Source organism: Narcine bancroftii, chromosome 10 (assembly GCF_036971445.1).
Source record: "Narcine bancroftii isolate sNarBan1 chromosome 10, sNarBan1.hap1, whole genome shotgun sequence".
NCBI classification, from domain to species: domain Eukaryota; kingdom Metazoa; phylum Chordata; class Chondrichthyes; order Torpediniformes; family Narcinidae; genus Narcine; species Narcine bancroftii.
Window position 1 is genome coordinate 24,196,560 of NC_091478.1, and position 18,101 is coordinate 24,214,660.

An 18,101-nucleotide genomic window follows, 5' to 3' on the forward strand; every position below is an offset into this window, starting at 1 on the left:
CTCATTCATCCCTTTCAATGAGTTAATGTGAGAACTTTCCTTATAACTCTGACATGAAAGGCCATGAGATTGACCGTGGTGTCAGAGAACCAAGTTATGAGTCAAGTTTAAAGATAAGGATTAGAAGTCCTGTTTTTGGAGCCAACTGCAAGCACAAACTTTGAAAAATTTTCAAATGATAAATGGAGTGGCCCAGTTGCCGTAGTGGATAGCCCAACGCTTTTGCCGTGCCAGCAGTCAGGACTTGGGTTCGAATTCCGTGCTGTAAGAAGTTAGTACGTTCTCCCCATCACTGCGTGGGTTTTCCTCGGGGGCTCCAGTTTCCTCCAACCATTCAAAACGAACTGGGATGTAGGTTAATTGGGTGTAAATTAGGCGGCACAGACACATGGGCCAAAATGGCCTGCTATAGTGCTGTATGTCTAAATTTAAAATTCCCTGTGAAGTAGTCAAGTTTTGTTGCTTTCTTCAGTACTTCTACTGATTACATAAAAACAAAAACTATTTTATGATTTGAGTTAATGCCCCCCCCACTTAAATGTGCTATAGCCTCGAATGGCTACTCTGGAATATAATAGACAGTGGGCATTCAGTTTCATATGATTTTATAAATCTCAATAAGGGCAACACTTCTAAAATAAAAAGTCTTCTGCACCCCTTCCAAGTTATTTATATCCTTCATCTTGCTGGACAAGCAAAACAACGCTCATATTCCAAGTAGGTTTCGCCAACATGCAGCTATATCATAAACGTTCCAATTTGTGTACTCAGTAGCCCGGAAAATGAAGGCAAGCATGATAAATGCTTTCTTCATCACTTTGTCTTGGAGTCACCACTTTCAGGGAACGATGCACCTCAGTCACTCACCTCCACCACACTCTCCAGACTACCATTTACTGTGAAAGTTTGACTTACCAAAGTGCAACACCTCACACATCAAAGTAAAATCCTTTCAGGCTCTTTGTTTTTCATATGTGAAAATTATTTGTGAAACCCTAGATGGTTGAAATTAAAAAAAAAACATACATGGCTGTCTCTAGTAGGGCAGAAGTAAATTGATCTGGATTGTATGATGAGATACAGTGATGCGGATTCTTGTGGTTATTTCACATTAAGTTTGTTCATCAATAGAATTAGACAATGTGAAATTAGCATTAATATTTAACGTTTGGAAATTAGCTGGATTAAATTTCATGCCATTTAGATGCGCAAATGTCTGTGATAATTTTTTTTCAGGATTTTTAGAATAATTGTGAAAAAGTTCATTTGGCCCATCTTCCTCCCAATAAAATATATCTAACCTATTAATGCACCTAACTGCTCCTTGATTGATTCCAAGGTATTTATATTCACTGTTCTAACCAAATATTGTTCCTGGCATGAATAATTGTGTTAAGAAATGCTTCCTAACCACAATTCTGAATTTGAGCTTTTTTTTTCGGTGTAAGCAGGCTTTGTAGTTGTGATCTATCCTGATGTAGCACTGAAGATTTACTTTATGCTAATATACTTCCTGAAGATTCACTCATTCATCCACTTTCAATGTGACAACTTTCCTCATAACTCTGACATGAAAGGTCGTGAGATTGACTAAAGTGTCAGAGAACCAAATTATGAATCAAGTTTAAAGGCAAGGGCTACAAGTTTTGTTTTTGTTTTTGGAGCCAACTGTAAGCACCAACTTTAAAAAATCATCTACATATTTTCAAATGAAAATATGTACTTTATTTTAATTAAAAATACTGGTTCAATGAAAATAAAAATCTAATGGACTGGAGAGGCACACAGTGAAATTGGATTAATTTTGCAAAAGTAAGTTAATCACAAAAAGTAATATTTTAAATGCTTTCTTAGTCTGCTTTATAAACGTAATCAGATACTAAGCAATCTAAAATGACAGAAGATAAATAGATTGAGTAGTTATCTGTACCTTCTTAAAATAAAACATATAAAGCATTTTAAAAATGCCTATAAAATGTCCTTGAATCCAGAGGGACAAGCTTAATTTTATGCGCTGGCTTTAAAGCCTACATATGGGTATAATTAGCAGAAACTTGCCATGGTGATTTGGAGATTGTGGCCAAATTGCTCAGCGAGATCACCATGAGCACAAGACTTTTCAAATAGGATGCTCTTGGGAACTCAATTTGAGCTTGATGACCCTTGGCTTTGAAATTCCACCTACCTTTACATTGATTTGGGGCAAATTGGGTCAAAATAAAACAAGCTGGAAACCCACCATTAACTCTAGGACAGGCTCTTCAATTCTCAAAAGGAAAATCTAGGATCTGACAGAAACACAGAGCGGGCAAGCAACAATGAATGTTAATCATCAGTTGATGGCAGTGGTTCTCAACATTTTTTTAAACCCCACTCACATACCACCTTAAGGTATCCCTTACTAACTACAGAGTACCTATGGGATTGGATGCCATCAGTGCTCTGTGGTTAGTGAGGGATTACTTAAGGTGGTAAGTGAATGGTAAAAAGGTTGAGAACCACTGCTCTATGGATTAATTAAAAACAGAATACCTTCTGATATCATCATTCAGTTCACTTCGTAAATAATTTGCAATGTATTCCAATGCAGAGATTGGAAATTATGCAGCTACTGATGTCAAGTTCAAGAAGCTTATCAATGTCATCTTCATTTGAAAGGTGCAATTACCAAAAGGTTTATTTCAATAATCAGTGCCCAGTAGAATTGACAGCACATTGCTACCACTATTAATGAATAACAGATTTTAATAATTAAGCAATATAAAATGTCCAGTTTTTGCATTTAATTAATTGCAATTTGACCTGATCACCAAAATCAGCTTCCCTTTCCCTTCCTCTATTGCAAGACAATATAACATTTGCTTAAGAAAATATTGCACAGCCACAGAGCAATCCTCTGGTCTGATTCCTTGATAACCAGACTGGGTGCATAGCCCAATTTTCAAATCGGGTTTAGTTTCATAAACAAGCACCCATTCTCGCCCTCCCACTCTGTCTTTTCATTCAAAACTCTGAAATTAATTTACTTCATCATTTCTGAGATCCTTTCCCTCTAATTGATTATATTATTTTTCCCTTGTTTACCATTATTATTTTTTTGGTTCTAAGTTGATTACAGCTGAAACATATATAACCCTTTTCCACTGTCTTCAGAAGCTTTTTTTTTGTGTTACTGAGGAAATACAAACAGGCATTCATTTAAACTTTATGCCAACAGACTTTGTGCCAAAAATTTGCTGGCAACACTAAGATTAGGAGTAAGAAAGATTTAGCATTGCACACTTGTCTTTTTCTCTATAAACTGATCAAAAGACTCCAACACCAACACTGTTTATGAATATTAGTAAATTAAAGCACATCTTAAAATGATCTTAAAAACATGTCAGTAAAATGTCTTGCATCCAAACACAGAAGCATAGTTTTACCTTCACAAACTGGAGATCAGTTAATGGCCTTACAGAGTAATCTGGTAGATAGCTGTGGCTAGTCAGGTTTAGTTGGTGGGTACTGCCGCCAAATTCAATTCGCTCTGATGATGGATTTAGGGATTCTGACCGTTGTATTCTGTAGTCACTGCGGTCTGGTGATCTAATGACTGAAATAAGAACAAATAAAACACTTCAGTTGCCACCTTGAAATGGGTATGATTTAACACAAAATGTTAAAATGGATTAGTAAGCTACTGGTACAACAAAATACTAGAATTATATTGACAAAAGCTAACTATTAAGTGGTCAGCTGATGATCCAAATTGCTTCTATGATCATGCATTGAAAATGGTTTTGGCCAGTGTTATCATTATTTAACAATAAAAAAAATTCTGCAAGGGCTCCTCAATCGTCATCGAGACAGCTTCTAAATTTCTCTTTGTTTCAACTTATCAGTAGCTGAAATCTGATTAGGAAATTTTGTTCGCACTGGTGAGTAATGGTTAACAGCTCCATCTATTGGTCAGAAACAGATAAAAATATCTGGTCATGGGAAACAGAAAGAGGCCTATTTTTCTGTGATCCTCTTGGGGGATGTTTATTCCTTGGGTTCAAAATCCCCATGTCTAGAAATTCAACACTAATTTTTCCCAGAGTTATGCAACTGAAAGTAATTTTCTCTCCAGCTTGAAGGGCAACAGTGACTATTTCCATGTTTACATACCTCTGAAAATTCGACAAGACATTTTGTGGCGTCATCAGGACTTCTTAATGATGGGTTGCAGCCCAATATGTTCTCTCTCTCATATGCCTCTTGACCAGACTTCCTCCAGTAGACTGTGTGTTGCTCCAGATACCAGCATCTGCAGTCTCTTTTGTGTCTCCATTTTGTGGAGTCAGACACTTTGCCACTCCTTTGGAACATTACAGAAGAACTTGCACCATAATTCCAGTTTTGGCCAAAAACGTTGACTATCTATGGATGCTGCCTGAGTCCTATGTTCTTCCAGCATTTTATTTGTTACTGTAGCTTTTCAGCATCTGCAGTCTCTCTTACTTTTAAACTAGGATGTCTGCCAAGTAAATAAATTACTTAATGTCATCCTTGGGCATCTGAATCCCTCCCACCAGCACTGAGATTACACCTCAAATCATCCCACCCCGATCTGCAAATTGCCCTTCAAATCTGCAGCTATCTTGCCCAGCCAACTGATGAAGTGCCAGTCCCAGTCTCTACACCCTCAAAAAGTGCTGCTGTTCCTGATCACCATCACTCTGCCAAATGAGTTGATGGACTCCATTCCTTCCCTCCCATATACCAGTTGGCCTCAAAGCTACCAAAATAATCCAATGCTGACTTGCAAATGTCATCTGTTTTACCATCACCCCCACCAACTTTACTCCCATTGCCAAGTGCCAGTCTCCCAATCCTGATTCCACACAACACTGAACTACACAATATATTAAAAGCTGACTATTGTGAACACTGCAGGCATGTCATCTTGAGTACATATGTACAAGAGACTTGATTACAAGGGAAAGATCAATCCAGTGATTGCAAATAGTATAAACATTGTGCAGTATGTTGCTAAATGGAGGCACATATTAGAGAAACGATAATTTGCTTTGAGTCAGATTTTTGAATAGGGTACGAAGTATTAACTTACCATTGTTAAGGATACTAACTGACTAACATTATTTTCAAATTCTTTTATTTTCTGCTTGACCAAACAATACCGCACGAAACCCATACAGCCCAATTTCACCCAATTAACCTACCAACCCTGTACATTTTGAAGGGTGGGAAGAAACTGGAGCACCCAGAAGAAACCCATATACAGACAACACCATATTCGGACCTGCATCTCTGGCGCTGCATTTGCATTGCACTAATTGCTACACTGTGCCATCCCTTGCATTACACTGCCACAGTACTTAACTTACTGAAAATACACATTACAGTCATAAATAGCACTGATTAAATAAAAGCCTTTTATTTAGTAGGGTGTTCCCACCCTACTTGGTTTTCACCCTTGATATAACCTTTCTACGATAATCCTGGTAAAGGGACCAGACTTGAAATGTTGACTAATCATATTTCTCATTCTCCTTACACTTTCATACACCTGCATTTGGCTATTGGAAACTGTTTGTCTCTAAAATGTGTTTTTATCATTGTAATTAATTGTTATTAGTTTTATTTTGAAACACTATTGTGTTGTGGAAAATAAAGAGTATTTCACTTTCAAGTGAAGATTTCAAAGACTGCAAATCAACAAAAAAAAACATCATTATGATTATCAAACAGAATAAAAACATTCAACTCAATATGAACACAATCAAAAGGTGCAGTTGCCTGCAACAAAATGGGAAAAGAAAAAAAAGAGAAAAACAAAAATAAAAAGGATAATGAGAAATCAACATAGTCATTAATCAAAAGAAACACTAAAGTCTGCAGACTCTGTGATTGTAGTTAAAACACAAATATGCTGGTGGATCATTGCAGGTCTCACAGCATCTGTAGGAGGTCAAATTTATATCACCAACATTTGGGGCCTGAGCCCTTCAAGGTATTATAACTTGAAGATGGTCTCAGGCCCCAAATGCTGGTTATATATCTTTACCTCCCCCCCCCTCCCACCACCAAAAAAAAAAATGCTGCATGAGCTGCTGAGTTCCTCCAGCATTTTTGGGTTTTATTGTAGTCATTAATAATCAAGTTATCTTCCATTCTGGCAACTTCTCTACATCAAAAGTCAAAGCATCAATAGATTAAAAAGATCTGATGGTCTTCAAAATGCTTAACAAAGTTTAATGAAAAACTTTGGTATTCATCATGATGCAATTCAACATGATGCTAAATTTTCTGGAGGAAAATCACAGCTACTTCAGCTTCTTTGTTGTGCCATCATCTTGTTCAGTTAGAATGGGCTTTTGTTGATTAGTTAATATTTGTAGAAATTAAATGGAATCAGTAGTGATTCTAAAATATGCAACAAAGAAGGAATGATTTGAATTTACATATACTCTTACACTTGTATTCAAAATGAACATTTAGATTGCTATTTGGGAATTAATCATTTTGAGATACTATTCACTGATGTGGTCTTTCATAACTGGCAACTGTCAAATTGGGAAGTGTTTTTAATTATAAATCACATTATTCTTGAACGCTCTACCATGTACAAATCAGATAAGGCACCATGTGATGACACTTTACGAAGTTAAGCTTAATGGAAGTTTGGAATGCCTTAACAATATGGTTGGCCTTTTTACAGCAGTCTGACAACATGGTACAATCGTCAATATTTTTTTTCATTGAAATACAAGGATGGAACTGTCACAAGTTAAAAATAAAAGACTGATTTTAAAAAGAACAATCTTTTTTCTTAAAATGTCACCTGTGATTGTACAAGATGCACTTTGAAATTACTGTGCAAACTTGCTTTGTGGATGCTCTTCGAAGTCAAGGATGACTTGCTTTCATTAGGGGCTCTGAGGTGTCTCATAAAATGTGGTGCTGATTTGTGCATCTGCTCAGGCATGTGGATGATTGAAGCTGTCTGAACTCAATTGTACCCTCTATGCTTATGTTGCTTTGTTTATCCTGCTAATGAATTGGAAGATTTGGCAAAGATAGCAACTCCAGTGTTGGAGTTACCTGCTGTAGGTAGCCGTGCTTTGAAGCATACACGAGGCAGTTGACCGATGCCAGGCTTGACATCTTGATCTTTGATTGCCTTTTATTTTATCTCTCAAGGTGGATAAAAGTTGAGGATGATGTTCTGGAAACTGAAAAATTCATCAATATTTGCCTGAAGACAGGAAAGTGACCCATGTTTTCATTAGAGGTTGGTATTGTGCAGTAGCAGAAGGTTTCATGTAAAGTTATTCCTCTAGCATGCTTTTTTAGCAAAGGAGTGAACAATATGCTGGACATTAGCCTCCCAGTTTCATGCAGTGTCCGACACCAGAGTGCTCTTAGTTCTCGAGCAGGGACAAAGAAGGCTGAACACTTTCCCACAGAAAACTATGGATTAGCTTCATTTCAACAGGAGTCTTGTCAGAGACGAGGTGCAATGTAGCACGAAGGGAGAAGGTGAAGAGAGTTGAAGTGATGACACTGACATGCTTGACCCAGTCTGCAGTGGTGCAGTTAATTAGAACCATGCCATGAAAGTCATTCTTTAGCAAATGTAAAGTGGAGGTGAATTTCTAAAAGCAGTTATATTTTAGATTCTTTTTAACCTCCTTTCTTTGACAGACTTAAGGATTTTTAAGTGCCTTCGATTGTAAACACGTGAACGAAAGTTTGCCAAGTGATCCTTGCGAAAACTGAGTGCCCTAAAAAACGAATTGCACATTATGCATCCCATGTGCCATCAGCTTATCTGATCAACGCAGAGTTAAATAATATTTAGACATTATGGAATATTGTTCTGTCGTGATGAGAGGTTATGTTTCCAATTTTCTCCTGAAGATGTTATCTGCTTTCCACATTCTGGTACATTGCCCAAGTTGTCATTATTCATGTGTACGGCTTGAAAATGAGCTTCAGCAGGCTACTCGGCTTTGGTAGACAACACAGCTGAAATCATTCCAGTCCCTTTATGATAAATAGCAGAAAACCTTGATGAATTTTCTTTCTTATCCCAGGCAACTGATGGTTATGACCACAACTCAAGACCTATCCGGGATAAGATCAGCCATGATCTGGGAATATGATTTAAGAGCTCCCTTCACTCAATGGTACAGATATTTTCAGAACTTTTCAATTAGTTTTAGAGACATGTTGCTTAATTATGAAGTGGACCAACTGATTTATGACAAAAACAGTAAATGATGTAAATTCTCATCAAGTCAAGTGGTATGAGTGGAGAAAGGGGTTAAAAGACCAACTCGGTGACCTCCATCTGAACTGGGAAAAACTGGAGATTTTGACAAATGTTTTGCAGTGTAGAGAAAGGGAAGAGGGCAGAGAGAGTGAAGGGGAAAATCTGAGACAGGCAAAGAATGGCACAAACAGTGGTGGCATTAGATGGGAGGGTGATGCAAGCTCAAGAGTGACGAAGCTCATGACTCAGGAATTGCAAATAGGAAGAGATGAATGAAATCTGAAATGATGAAAAACAAAAAAAAGTCAGAATGCTAGAAATATGAGACACAAAGCAAAGCTAGAATGGCTGATAATGTGAATTCAATATGGTGTAGAAGACTATAGTGTGCCTAGCAGCAGTGAAGAAACTGTCCTTGAATCTGTATGTTTGTGTTTTCATGCACATGCATCTTCTGCCCAACAGATGGGGATAGGGGGGGTTAGGGGGAAAAGATGTATGATTGAGGAGGGGTGGACCTTTGAACATGTTTTCCTGAGATAGCAAAAGGTATAGTTGATAGTGATTGGTTTGTGCGTGAAGGCATTCACAACTCTTTGCAGTTTCTTGCAGTCTTGGGCAGAGCAGTTCCTCTACCAAGTTGTAATACATTTAGACAAGATGCATTCTTATGGTGCCTCTCTAAATTTGGTAGGAGACAGAGGATATGGAGAATTTCCTCAAACTGCTGAAATATAGAGAATGTGGTGTGCTTTCTTGGTTGTATCAATGTGGTTCAACCAGGACAGGTTATTGGTGACATTTGCTCCTCAGAACTTGAATCTCTCCATTATCTCTACCAAGCACAGTTGAATATACAAGGGTGTTTGCTCCCTTCCATTCTCTGAAGTCAATGACAAGCTCCTTCATTTTGCTGTCATTGAGGGAGAGATCCAACCGATGATGGTGGCATCTTCTTCAAACATATTTGGAACTGAAGCAGCATTTGGCCACATAGTCATGAGCATCATAAGGGCTGAGTATCCTGCCTTAGGGGAACACCAGTGTTAAGAATGATGATGGAGGAGGTGGTGTCCTGAACTTCCATCACATTTGCACTAATCAGCTGCAAACCCATTGAGAATATAGTAGAATTATAAAAATGACAATATTTATGATCTATCTTTTATATTTATTATAATTTTCCATATGGTAATTTAATGTATACTATTGGATATTTTCAATGCCATTTCCAAAGTAATGAGGTTATACATTTTATTTCCTGTTTTTACCTCATTGTGGAAATACTTCAATGTAATTGGCCACTTAACCTACTTGTTAACATCACTGTTGCTGGAGGCCACAGACTCACTCCAGATCATAATAGATTATTATCATGGAAACAGGAAATTTAACACGAGAACCTGGTAAACATTTTGTGGGCAGTTCACTATACAAAAGTGGAAAGGAGTATTGCGTTGTCATTCATCTCAAATAATGACCCTCTAGGTTCATTATAATTTAAATTTAGACATGCATCACGGTAACAGGCCATTTCGGCCTATGAGGCCCTGCCGCCCAATTTACACCCCTGGTATGTTTTGAAGGGTGGGAGGAAACCAGAGCCCTCAGGGAAAACCAACAGACACAGGGAGAACATACAAACTTCTTACAGACAACACAGGATTTGAACCCAAGTCCCAATCGCTTGCGCTGCAAAGCTGTGGTGCTAACTACTATGCCAACCGTGGCACAGGATAAGAATTTGTTTAAAAAAAAATTTAAAATGTTAAGTTTCCTTTAATGCTATAGTTCATATTTTTAAGTTTGCCTTTTCTCTAAAGAAATTCAGTCTTTACCAAGAACAAGGCAAGGCATCTTTGTTGATGTTTACTTTAGGAGACAGTATAGGACTTGAAATAGCAATTGCATTAAATGCAGTATTACAAAAATATAAGATTATCAAATGGTAATACAAGAAGTGGTTACAGAATAAAATTAATTATTTTTATTTTAAAGCATATAAAGAATCTTAAATTAGGAATTAAATTGCAGTACAGCAGAGTGAACTCTCATACAAGTTGCATCAATAAAGGGTCAAAAGGTAACCAAATTTAATGGAAAAAATGAAGTTGAATAGCTACTTTTGCAACACAAAGTAGACAAGCAAATGCTGTATTTGGGGGGCTGGGGGGTGGAGAGAATGATAGGTGGATCGATCTCAGCAGGTCAAGTAGCATCAGATATGGCTCAGCCCACTGAATTCTCCCAGAAATGTATTTTTTGCAATAAACACTAGGGCAAGTAATCCAAATCAAATCCTTTTTTGCATATTCTTGTTCAATGCTTTGTTAGAAACAAATTCATCTTCATAAATGCCACCACTATGAAGTTCCAATCAATTTTATATGTAAAATAATTATAATCTGGATGCCCTTTCCTAGCTGTTGGTGATTCCCAATTGAGAGATAGAATGACTGCCAGGAGTGCAGTGCTGCCCTAGCTCACCGCCCGGCACCTCATTGGGCTACTACGGCTCCTATTCTGGACATACAAGATACCTACCTGTTTCTTCCACAACCTGTTGTCCTCGTTCCTCATCCTACTGTTCACTCTCAATTATACAATGCTAGATACAACATGGCGGCTACCAAGGCCAGGTCTCGCGAGACCTCCTTGTTTCTGTTTTTGGCGAGCTCCAGCACCTAAAAAAATTATCACTGCCAATCCCAACCAATCTCAATCCCTGTTGCGATATGGTGTACAGCACATTACTTTGTGGTTGGTAAGTGTGCCAACCTGATGGATTCTGAGCACCTTCAATCAGCTGTTCATACAGTTAATAGGTGCAGGAGCTAGTTAGAAAAGTACAGTCCCATTGTCATAACTACCAACCCAGTGAGCAGAAAATATTATTCCAAAGAATATTAATAAATAATAAAACCAAATTTCAAAATATAGGGCTTAAAGAAACAAATGAGCCCATTCTTAAAATGAAGTTCAATGAGGCAAATCTTAATGAACTAAGATTGCTGTGAAGGCTCAGTTGAAGCTGGATATACTGCTAATTCTTAAAAGTATTTTAATGCACTTATGTTAAAGATTGCAAGTTTATTAAGGATTGTAAGTTAAAGAGAGCACTTTACCTGAGGAAACTGCAGTTGTAAGTGCAGGCACTCCATAATAGGTGAAAGCTCCATTTTCAAATTTTAAGGCTTCTTTGCTTATTTCAACTTCTACCTTTCCCTATGTTAAACAATATTGCAAAAAGTCATGTATATATGTGAAACGTCGAACACTACAGTAAGCAGTACAGTGTTAGTTTTAACGAATTTAAGAAGCTCAATTTCTTATATATCATCCGGAGAGGGAGAGCAATTTTAAGTTCTTGAGAGTCACTATCTCAGAGGATCTTTCCTGGACCCAACACACTAATGGCATCATGAAGAAAGCATGTCAGCTCCTCTACATCCTGAGGAGGTTGTAGAGGATTGGCATGACATCAGAAGCCCTGGCAAATTTCTACAGATGTGTAGTGGAAAGTGTGCTGACCAGTTGCATCATGGTCTGGTATGGGGACACCGATACCACTAAGTGGAAAGCCCTGCATAAAGTAGTGAACACTGCCCAGGACATAACAGGCAACCCCGGTTCAAAAACGTTCTTTGGCTCCTGGAATCATTGCCGCAATATTGTTAATTTTTGCCAATCACAGGAAAAAAAACAGTAAACTCCTATAGGAAATAAAATGCTAAATTGATGGAAATAACCTCTATTAGTTCATATCCTGTTCAACAGGCTCAGACTATTTTGTCTCAAACTTTAATTTCTATCTAGCTTTCTTAATACCTTTCAGTATTATATATAAAACATACTGCTCTGCGACAGTGCTCAAGAGTTCAAAATTATATTAAAATGAGGGATTCAAGCAAGAACATACCTGAAGGATAAGTATAAAGTAGTCAACAGGTTTATTCCGCTGGTAGAGGTACTGGTCAGGTAACTTGCTTCTCTTATCATACTTTAACTCGCAGATGACATTAGGATGTTTGATAAGTTTGAGCAGAACCTTTTCTGATACATGCATACTTTTAAAAGGTTCCACCTCTATCCAAAACAAGAAGAAAGCATTAGCAATTTGAAGCTTCACTTTGGCATTATAATAATAGAATCATGCTTCCTGCTTCAAAGGGGAAAAAAAAGGTGCTTGTATTTATCCAACTTTTTATTGAATTTGTTTTTTTTTTAAACTTTAATTAGAAATAATTTAAATCATCTGTCATTTCACAGACTCCCAGTCATACTGAGCACATTCACACAAATCTGTGGGAACCCACTGTGAACCTGAATTCTAGGCTCCCCTGCAGAAGGAAATATTGTCACAGCATCAATTCTATCAAGCTACCTCAGAATGTCAAATGTTCCAATGAGATGACCTTTAATCTCCAGGAATGCATAACTACATTGCTTTTTTTTTCCTTAAACAACCATTCCTTCAACACACGAATCTACTTAGCGAATCTTCACTGTCTCTAATGCAATTACATATTATTTAAATAAGTAACTAAAAATATCCATTTGAGCTCAGCATAAATGCAGCAAGATTTTGTATTACAGTCCCTTCCAAAAGGGGCAATATTTCTTTTGTCTTCATTGTTCCTGCATGCAAATTTTGTGTTCCTTGTAAAAATTTCTTGTTTAACTTATTACCTGGTACGGTAAGAAAGGACACTGAATACTAACATTTAATAGCCTCAAACAATTTAAATTATACTTAATTTTCTATGTTTCCTACAATTTATCATTACTCACTATCTGCCATTTTTTTAAAACCACTCAATTACTCGTTCATTTTCCTTTCCAGACACCCAAGGGAACCTACTATCTATAACTTGCTAATTTGAAAGTAACAAATTAACCTCAACTCTTCCTGTTAAGTGATCCTCCACCTATTGTCAAGAGTTATTCTCAGTTGTTTTTCTCTTGACAGAAAGCTAAGTAGAATAAGGTCACTTTAGCAAGAGGGACATTTAATGTTTAAAATGTAATATTCTCACATAAATCCAATTCACTTTTTATACAAGTTTTTGTTTGAAGAATTTTAATGAATTACCCTTACCCATGGCAGCAATGGCCAATTCCATTCATTTAAGGTGAGTAAAGAATGTTTAGGGGCGATGTCAGAGGTAATTTTTAGAAAAAATAGAGTGGTGGGTGCCTGGAATGCATTCCCAGGGGTGGTGATAGAGGCTGATATAATAGAAACATGTTAAAAAAAAATTGAGGGTTATGAGCTGTGAAGGAGGGAAAAGTTAGATTAACTGTGGAGTAGGTTTATATAGGTTGGTACAACACAGTGGGCCAAAGGGCCCGCATTGTGCTACGCTGTTCTGTTCTAGGTACTGAAATTAGAAAAGATTCACGTGTAACATTTTGAATTGGATGTCAATAGGCATGCCAGAATTTTCCTTAATATAACGCACAATTCAGAAATTCTTCCTTGGAAGGTGATAATTAACTGTTTGGATTTTATATATTTTCTAAGTTCATATTGGATTGGTTCTTATTTTAAGTATCAGCTTCAGACGAATCTGAGGTGAGAATACTGTTCTTATATAAACTGAAAATAATGGAGATATTCCAAGTCAGACAGCGACTGCAAAGGCAGAAAAAGAGTTGATGTTATTGATGGATGACTTTGTCAGTTTTGTTTCTTTCACCCTAGATGCTGCTTGACTTGCTGAGTATCTTGGTGAAACATGAAAGTGAAAACACAAAAAGGCAGAATGAACTCAGCAGGTCTCACAGCATTGATAGGAGGCAAAGATAAAGCATTTCAATTCAGATGCCTATCTGTTTTTTTACCTGTACCTTGAAGAGGGGCTCAGGCCTGAAACATTGGTTATATATCTTTACCTCCTATGGATGTTGCGAGACCTGCTGAGTTCCTCCTGCATTTCTGTGTTGTCATTGCTGAGTAATGTCAACAGTTTAAGATATCCAGTATTCGCAGTATTTTGTTTTGGGAGACATTTATAACAATACCTTCTGCATAATAGTCAACTCCAATATGACAACAAAAAATTTCCGAGCATTTGCAATTGCAGCAGCAGGAAACGTCATTTCCAGAAATCATCTGTACCTGTTGCTAAAAATCGATGAGTTGCAAGTAAAAGCTGAGGGGAAATCCTGGTCCTTGTGTTTGTGTCAGAGACTTTGAACAGTGAAAAGTCATGTGGCTTTTGTTCTCTGTAAGCTATTTTCTTTGTCCTATTGTCAGCTGCAATTGGAAAGCAAAGACTTTTTATTAACAATTCATCACAAATCAAATTTAAGCTTGAGTATCCCTTCGTCACTTTTTGCTTTTAGATAGGCTTGATATTCCTCAATTAACTGCATGTTTTTCTAATAGTTCTTAAGGAAAAACAGGTTATTCTTAAGCATGGAATTATGCTGCCATGTGCTGAATTATCTAGATGCAAATCTGGCATGAATTCCCCAATCACAATGACATTCAAGTTAAGATTCGATCATAGGAGAATAATAATATACCTGTACAACGAACATTACCACTGGCACTGAAAGCTACAATCAGAGTAATGATTTTAGTATGTGGAAATCTACTAGTGTGTTGAGGTGAATGGTGAAAAATTGCAGCCTACTGTCGTGTAGAGAGACTTGGGAGTGCTTGTAAGTGAATCGCGAAATCAAGATTTCAGATATAGCAGGTAATCAAGGATGCAAATGGAACGTAGGCCTTCACGGGTTCATTTAAGAGCAAGAAGGTTCTACTGCAATGGTACAGGGTACTTGTGAGGCTGCACCTGGAGTAATGTGAATTTGGTTCTTCTGACTTGAGAAAGTACATACTAGCTTGGAGGCAGTGCAAAAATAGTTCACAAGGTTGAGGGAGTTTGTTTATGAGAGTTTGAAAGGGACAGATAAGAGAAGCAGGAAGGTTGTTTCCACCACAAGTGAGACTAGAATCAGAAAGTGTAGTCTCGACATTCAGATGAATACATTTAAGAAAGAGATGAGGAAAATCTGCTTCTCCCAGGCAGTAATGAATCTGGGGAATGCTTTGCCCAAGAAAACAATAAAAACTGCCTCATTAAATATATTCAAGAGACAAGATAGATTTTTGAAGAGTAGGGAAATTAAGGATCATGGGGAACAGGTTGATAAATGGAGCTGAGTCCATGGCCAGATCAGCCACAATCTTATTGAATAGCGGAGCAGGCTCAGGGGGCCAGATGGCCTACTCCTACTTTGGTTTCTTGTGCTCTTATGTGAGCTATTTTTCAGTAGAGATGAACTGAAAGACTCATGAGCTCCCTTAGCCATCAGTATGCCATTACCAAGTCAAATTATTTCCTCCATATTAGTTCCAGATTACTGTAGCACTTTTCTAACCCTTTGGCTTTTTTCCACTAAGTTGTTAAATAGTAATACTGTTCCATTTTGGTCATTTTTTTGTTATTTTTTTTAAAAACATGGAATAAATGTGATTTTTACCAGATAGGGTGATATTTACCCTATTTACACAGTTAAAGTGAAATATCACATGAAACCACATTTTGAAGAGCTGTTTGTTATTGATTTTGTGTGGAATCAGAACAGGTTTCTAACCACCAAATCCTTTGCAGATTCAGGATGTTGCACATTGTAAATGATCACATATAGAAAGAAAAACATCAAGCAAAGGAGCAAGAGACAAAAAGATGTCCTCTGACCTTGAAACTGGGCACCATCTCCAAACTAAACAAAAATGTCCAGCCTAAATGGCATAAAAGTAGTAAAATGAGGTCGAGTAGTATCTGGAAACAAGTGGGACAATCTGAGCAGAATACATGGATGTTTCACATCAAGTGCCTTTCAAGGTCACATGATGAAGTTTAAATATCCTTAGCACAGTAGCATATGTTACAGGAGAATATAGGCAAATTGATCATTCCTGAAATTTTGTCAGGGAGAGTTTAGTGCTAAGCAAAGAATTTCAAATCGACTTGAAAGGAAGTTGACAGTAGACACTCATTTAGTTCAATGTTTCAAATCAATGCAATATCTTCCAATGCATTTTGATACATTTTGGAAGTGAAGTATAGTTGTTCTTTCAACCAATCTATTGGTCACAAAAAACAAAATGAAATTGCTTTGCTGATTCCAATAACACCACTAATGCGATGCTGAAGATTAAATAACAGATTTCGATCTGTAAATATATCTGAATGTTCCATCATCAATAACAATCTGATATGCACTCTAATAAAATATTGAAGTGACCTAATGTTGAAATATGTAAATGGTCACAATTGGCTAAGGGACAGTTTAAGAAAACGTTGTTGCTCGTGGAATCACTGCAAGTAGTACTGTAATTGGCTTCCTCTTCATAGATGTGTTGGATCTAATAAGAATTCAGTAGCTCCTATATGATCCACATACCTCCAATGTGAGAAGACATTGTCTCCTCCAAATCTTTTTCTTCTGCAGTCAACAGCCTTGATTAAAGGAAGCTCTGAAGATGATGAGCTGGACCACAGCATTGCAGTGGAACCTGAAGAAAATACGGTTGTGGAAGATGATGATGGAGATAGTGTATGAAGATTCTGAATCAATATACTCAAAAACATCCATTAGAGAAGTGTCACGTGTTCAGTATTACATGGCCAATATACATCCAAGTAAGACATAAGCAATAGCAAGGAATGGAAAGTAGTAGAGAGCCAAGAGCTTCAGGAATCTTGAAAAAAAAATAGCCAGAATCACTCGCATACTTGGAAGCACACACGGGAATTCAGAAGATGAAATTCAAAGATAAGCGTAGATCAATTAAGCAATAGAGTGGACGGATTCTCATTAAATGCTGCTGTCATTTAGGACATTCAATCTGCATTTGTTGTTTCACATGTCAGAACAAGTTTGCAATTTCAAACATCTATGCAGGTTGCCTGGGTCTCTTATCCTTGCTACTCAATGGGAAGCCTTCACATTCAGCTAAGTAAACAAGTAAAATCAAATTTCAACAGTATTAGCAGATCTGAAGAAAGATACAATTAATGACTGCCATCAGTGAAAGTAAATATATCCCTTGGAAGTCTGAGCATATTCTACCCAGATTTTTTAGCCCAAGTTTAAAAAAATATTCTGGATCATTCTTAAACTTCTTACTCTACCCTCTTCCTCCACTTTGTCTCCAAATCTTGTCAAATGAGTGACCACTTGCTCGGTAGATTTACACTGCACTCTTGTACATTTTTTATGGATCCCATGCAGGGCTCAATGTGATTTTATGAGCATACACTTACTTAGAAATTGGTGTTGAAATAACTCAAGGTTGATAAACATATCTGTTTTCACTTCTAATTGCTGTTGATAAAAGTGCCAGAAAACCAAATATGATAAGTGTACAGCCAAATGTCCCATAATGTGGCTTTTAAAATTAGTTTTGCTTGATAATACATTTGAAGGGTCAAAACATTCCACTCTTCATACTTCATTAATTCCTGTAAATGTGCTGAACGTTCAATGCTTGGGAAATTAAGTGACGCACTACAAAAATCTTATGGCAAGGAAGCATCTACTTGCTGTTAACTATGCAGCAATTCAGATTCTGTATGCCAGTTCAGTTTAACGTGCAGTTCAGTTTGCAGTACAACTGCCTAATTAGGTGTATTTATGCTGTTCAAACCCCCAAATACAAGTTTCATATCTTTGTTGTGAGTATTTTGTTTATTGTAATTATAATTAGTTAAGTCTTCAATGTTAGGGGGGGGGGGGGAGGGATAAAAAGAAAAACTTAAATGATGTGAAAAATGTAGAGGACGTAGAGCTGCAATGTCAACATTATTTCAAAGTTGGG

At 37.1% G+C, this 18,101-nt stretch overlaps 1 protein-coding gene across 5 annotated transcripts in view; it reads right to left on the reverse strand.

Annotated features, from left to right (window-relative positions):
• Positions 1 to 18,101, reverse strand: part of LOC138744305 (metal transporter CNNM2-like) — a 65,559-nt gene that overhangs the window by 25,690 nt on the left and 21,768 nt on the right. For 2 of the 5 annotated variants that reach the window (XM_069900212.1, XM_069900211.1), the window contains exons 3-6: positions 14,385 to 14,522; positions 12,183 to 12,349; positions 11,389 to 11,488; positions 3,426 to 3,595 (exon numbers count right to left, since the gene is read on the reverse strand). In XM_069900212.1, the coding sequence (XP_069756313.1) occupies positions 3,426 to 3,595; positions 11,389 to 11,488; positions 12,183 to 12,349; positions 14,385 to 14,522 (575 nt within the window). The other 3 variants (XM_069900213.1, XM_069900216.1, XM_069900214.1) reach the window with 3 other exon arrangements.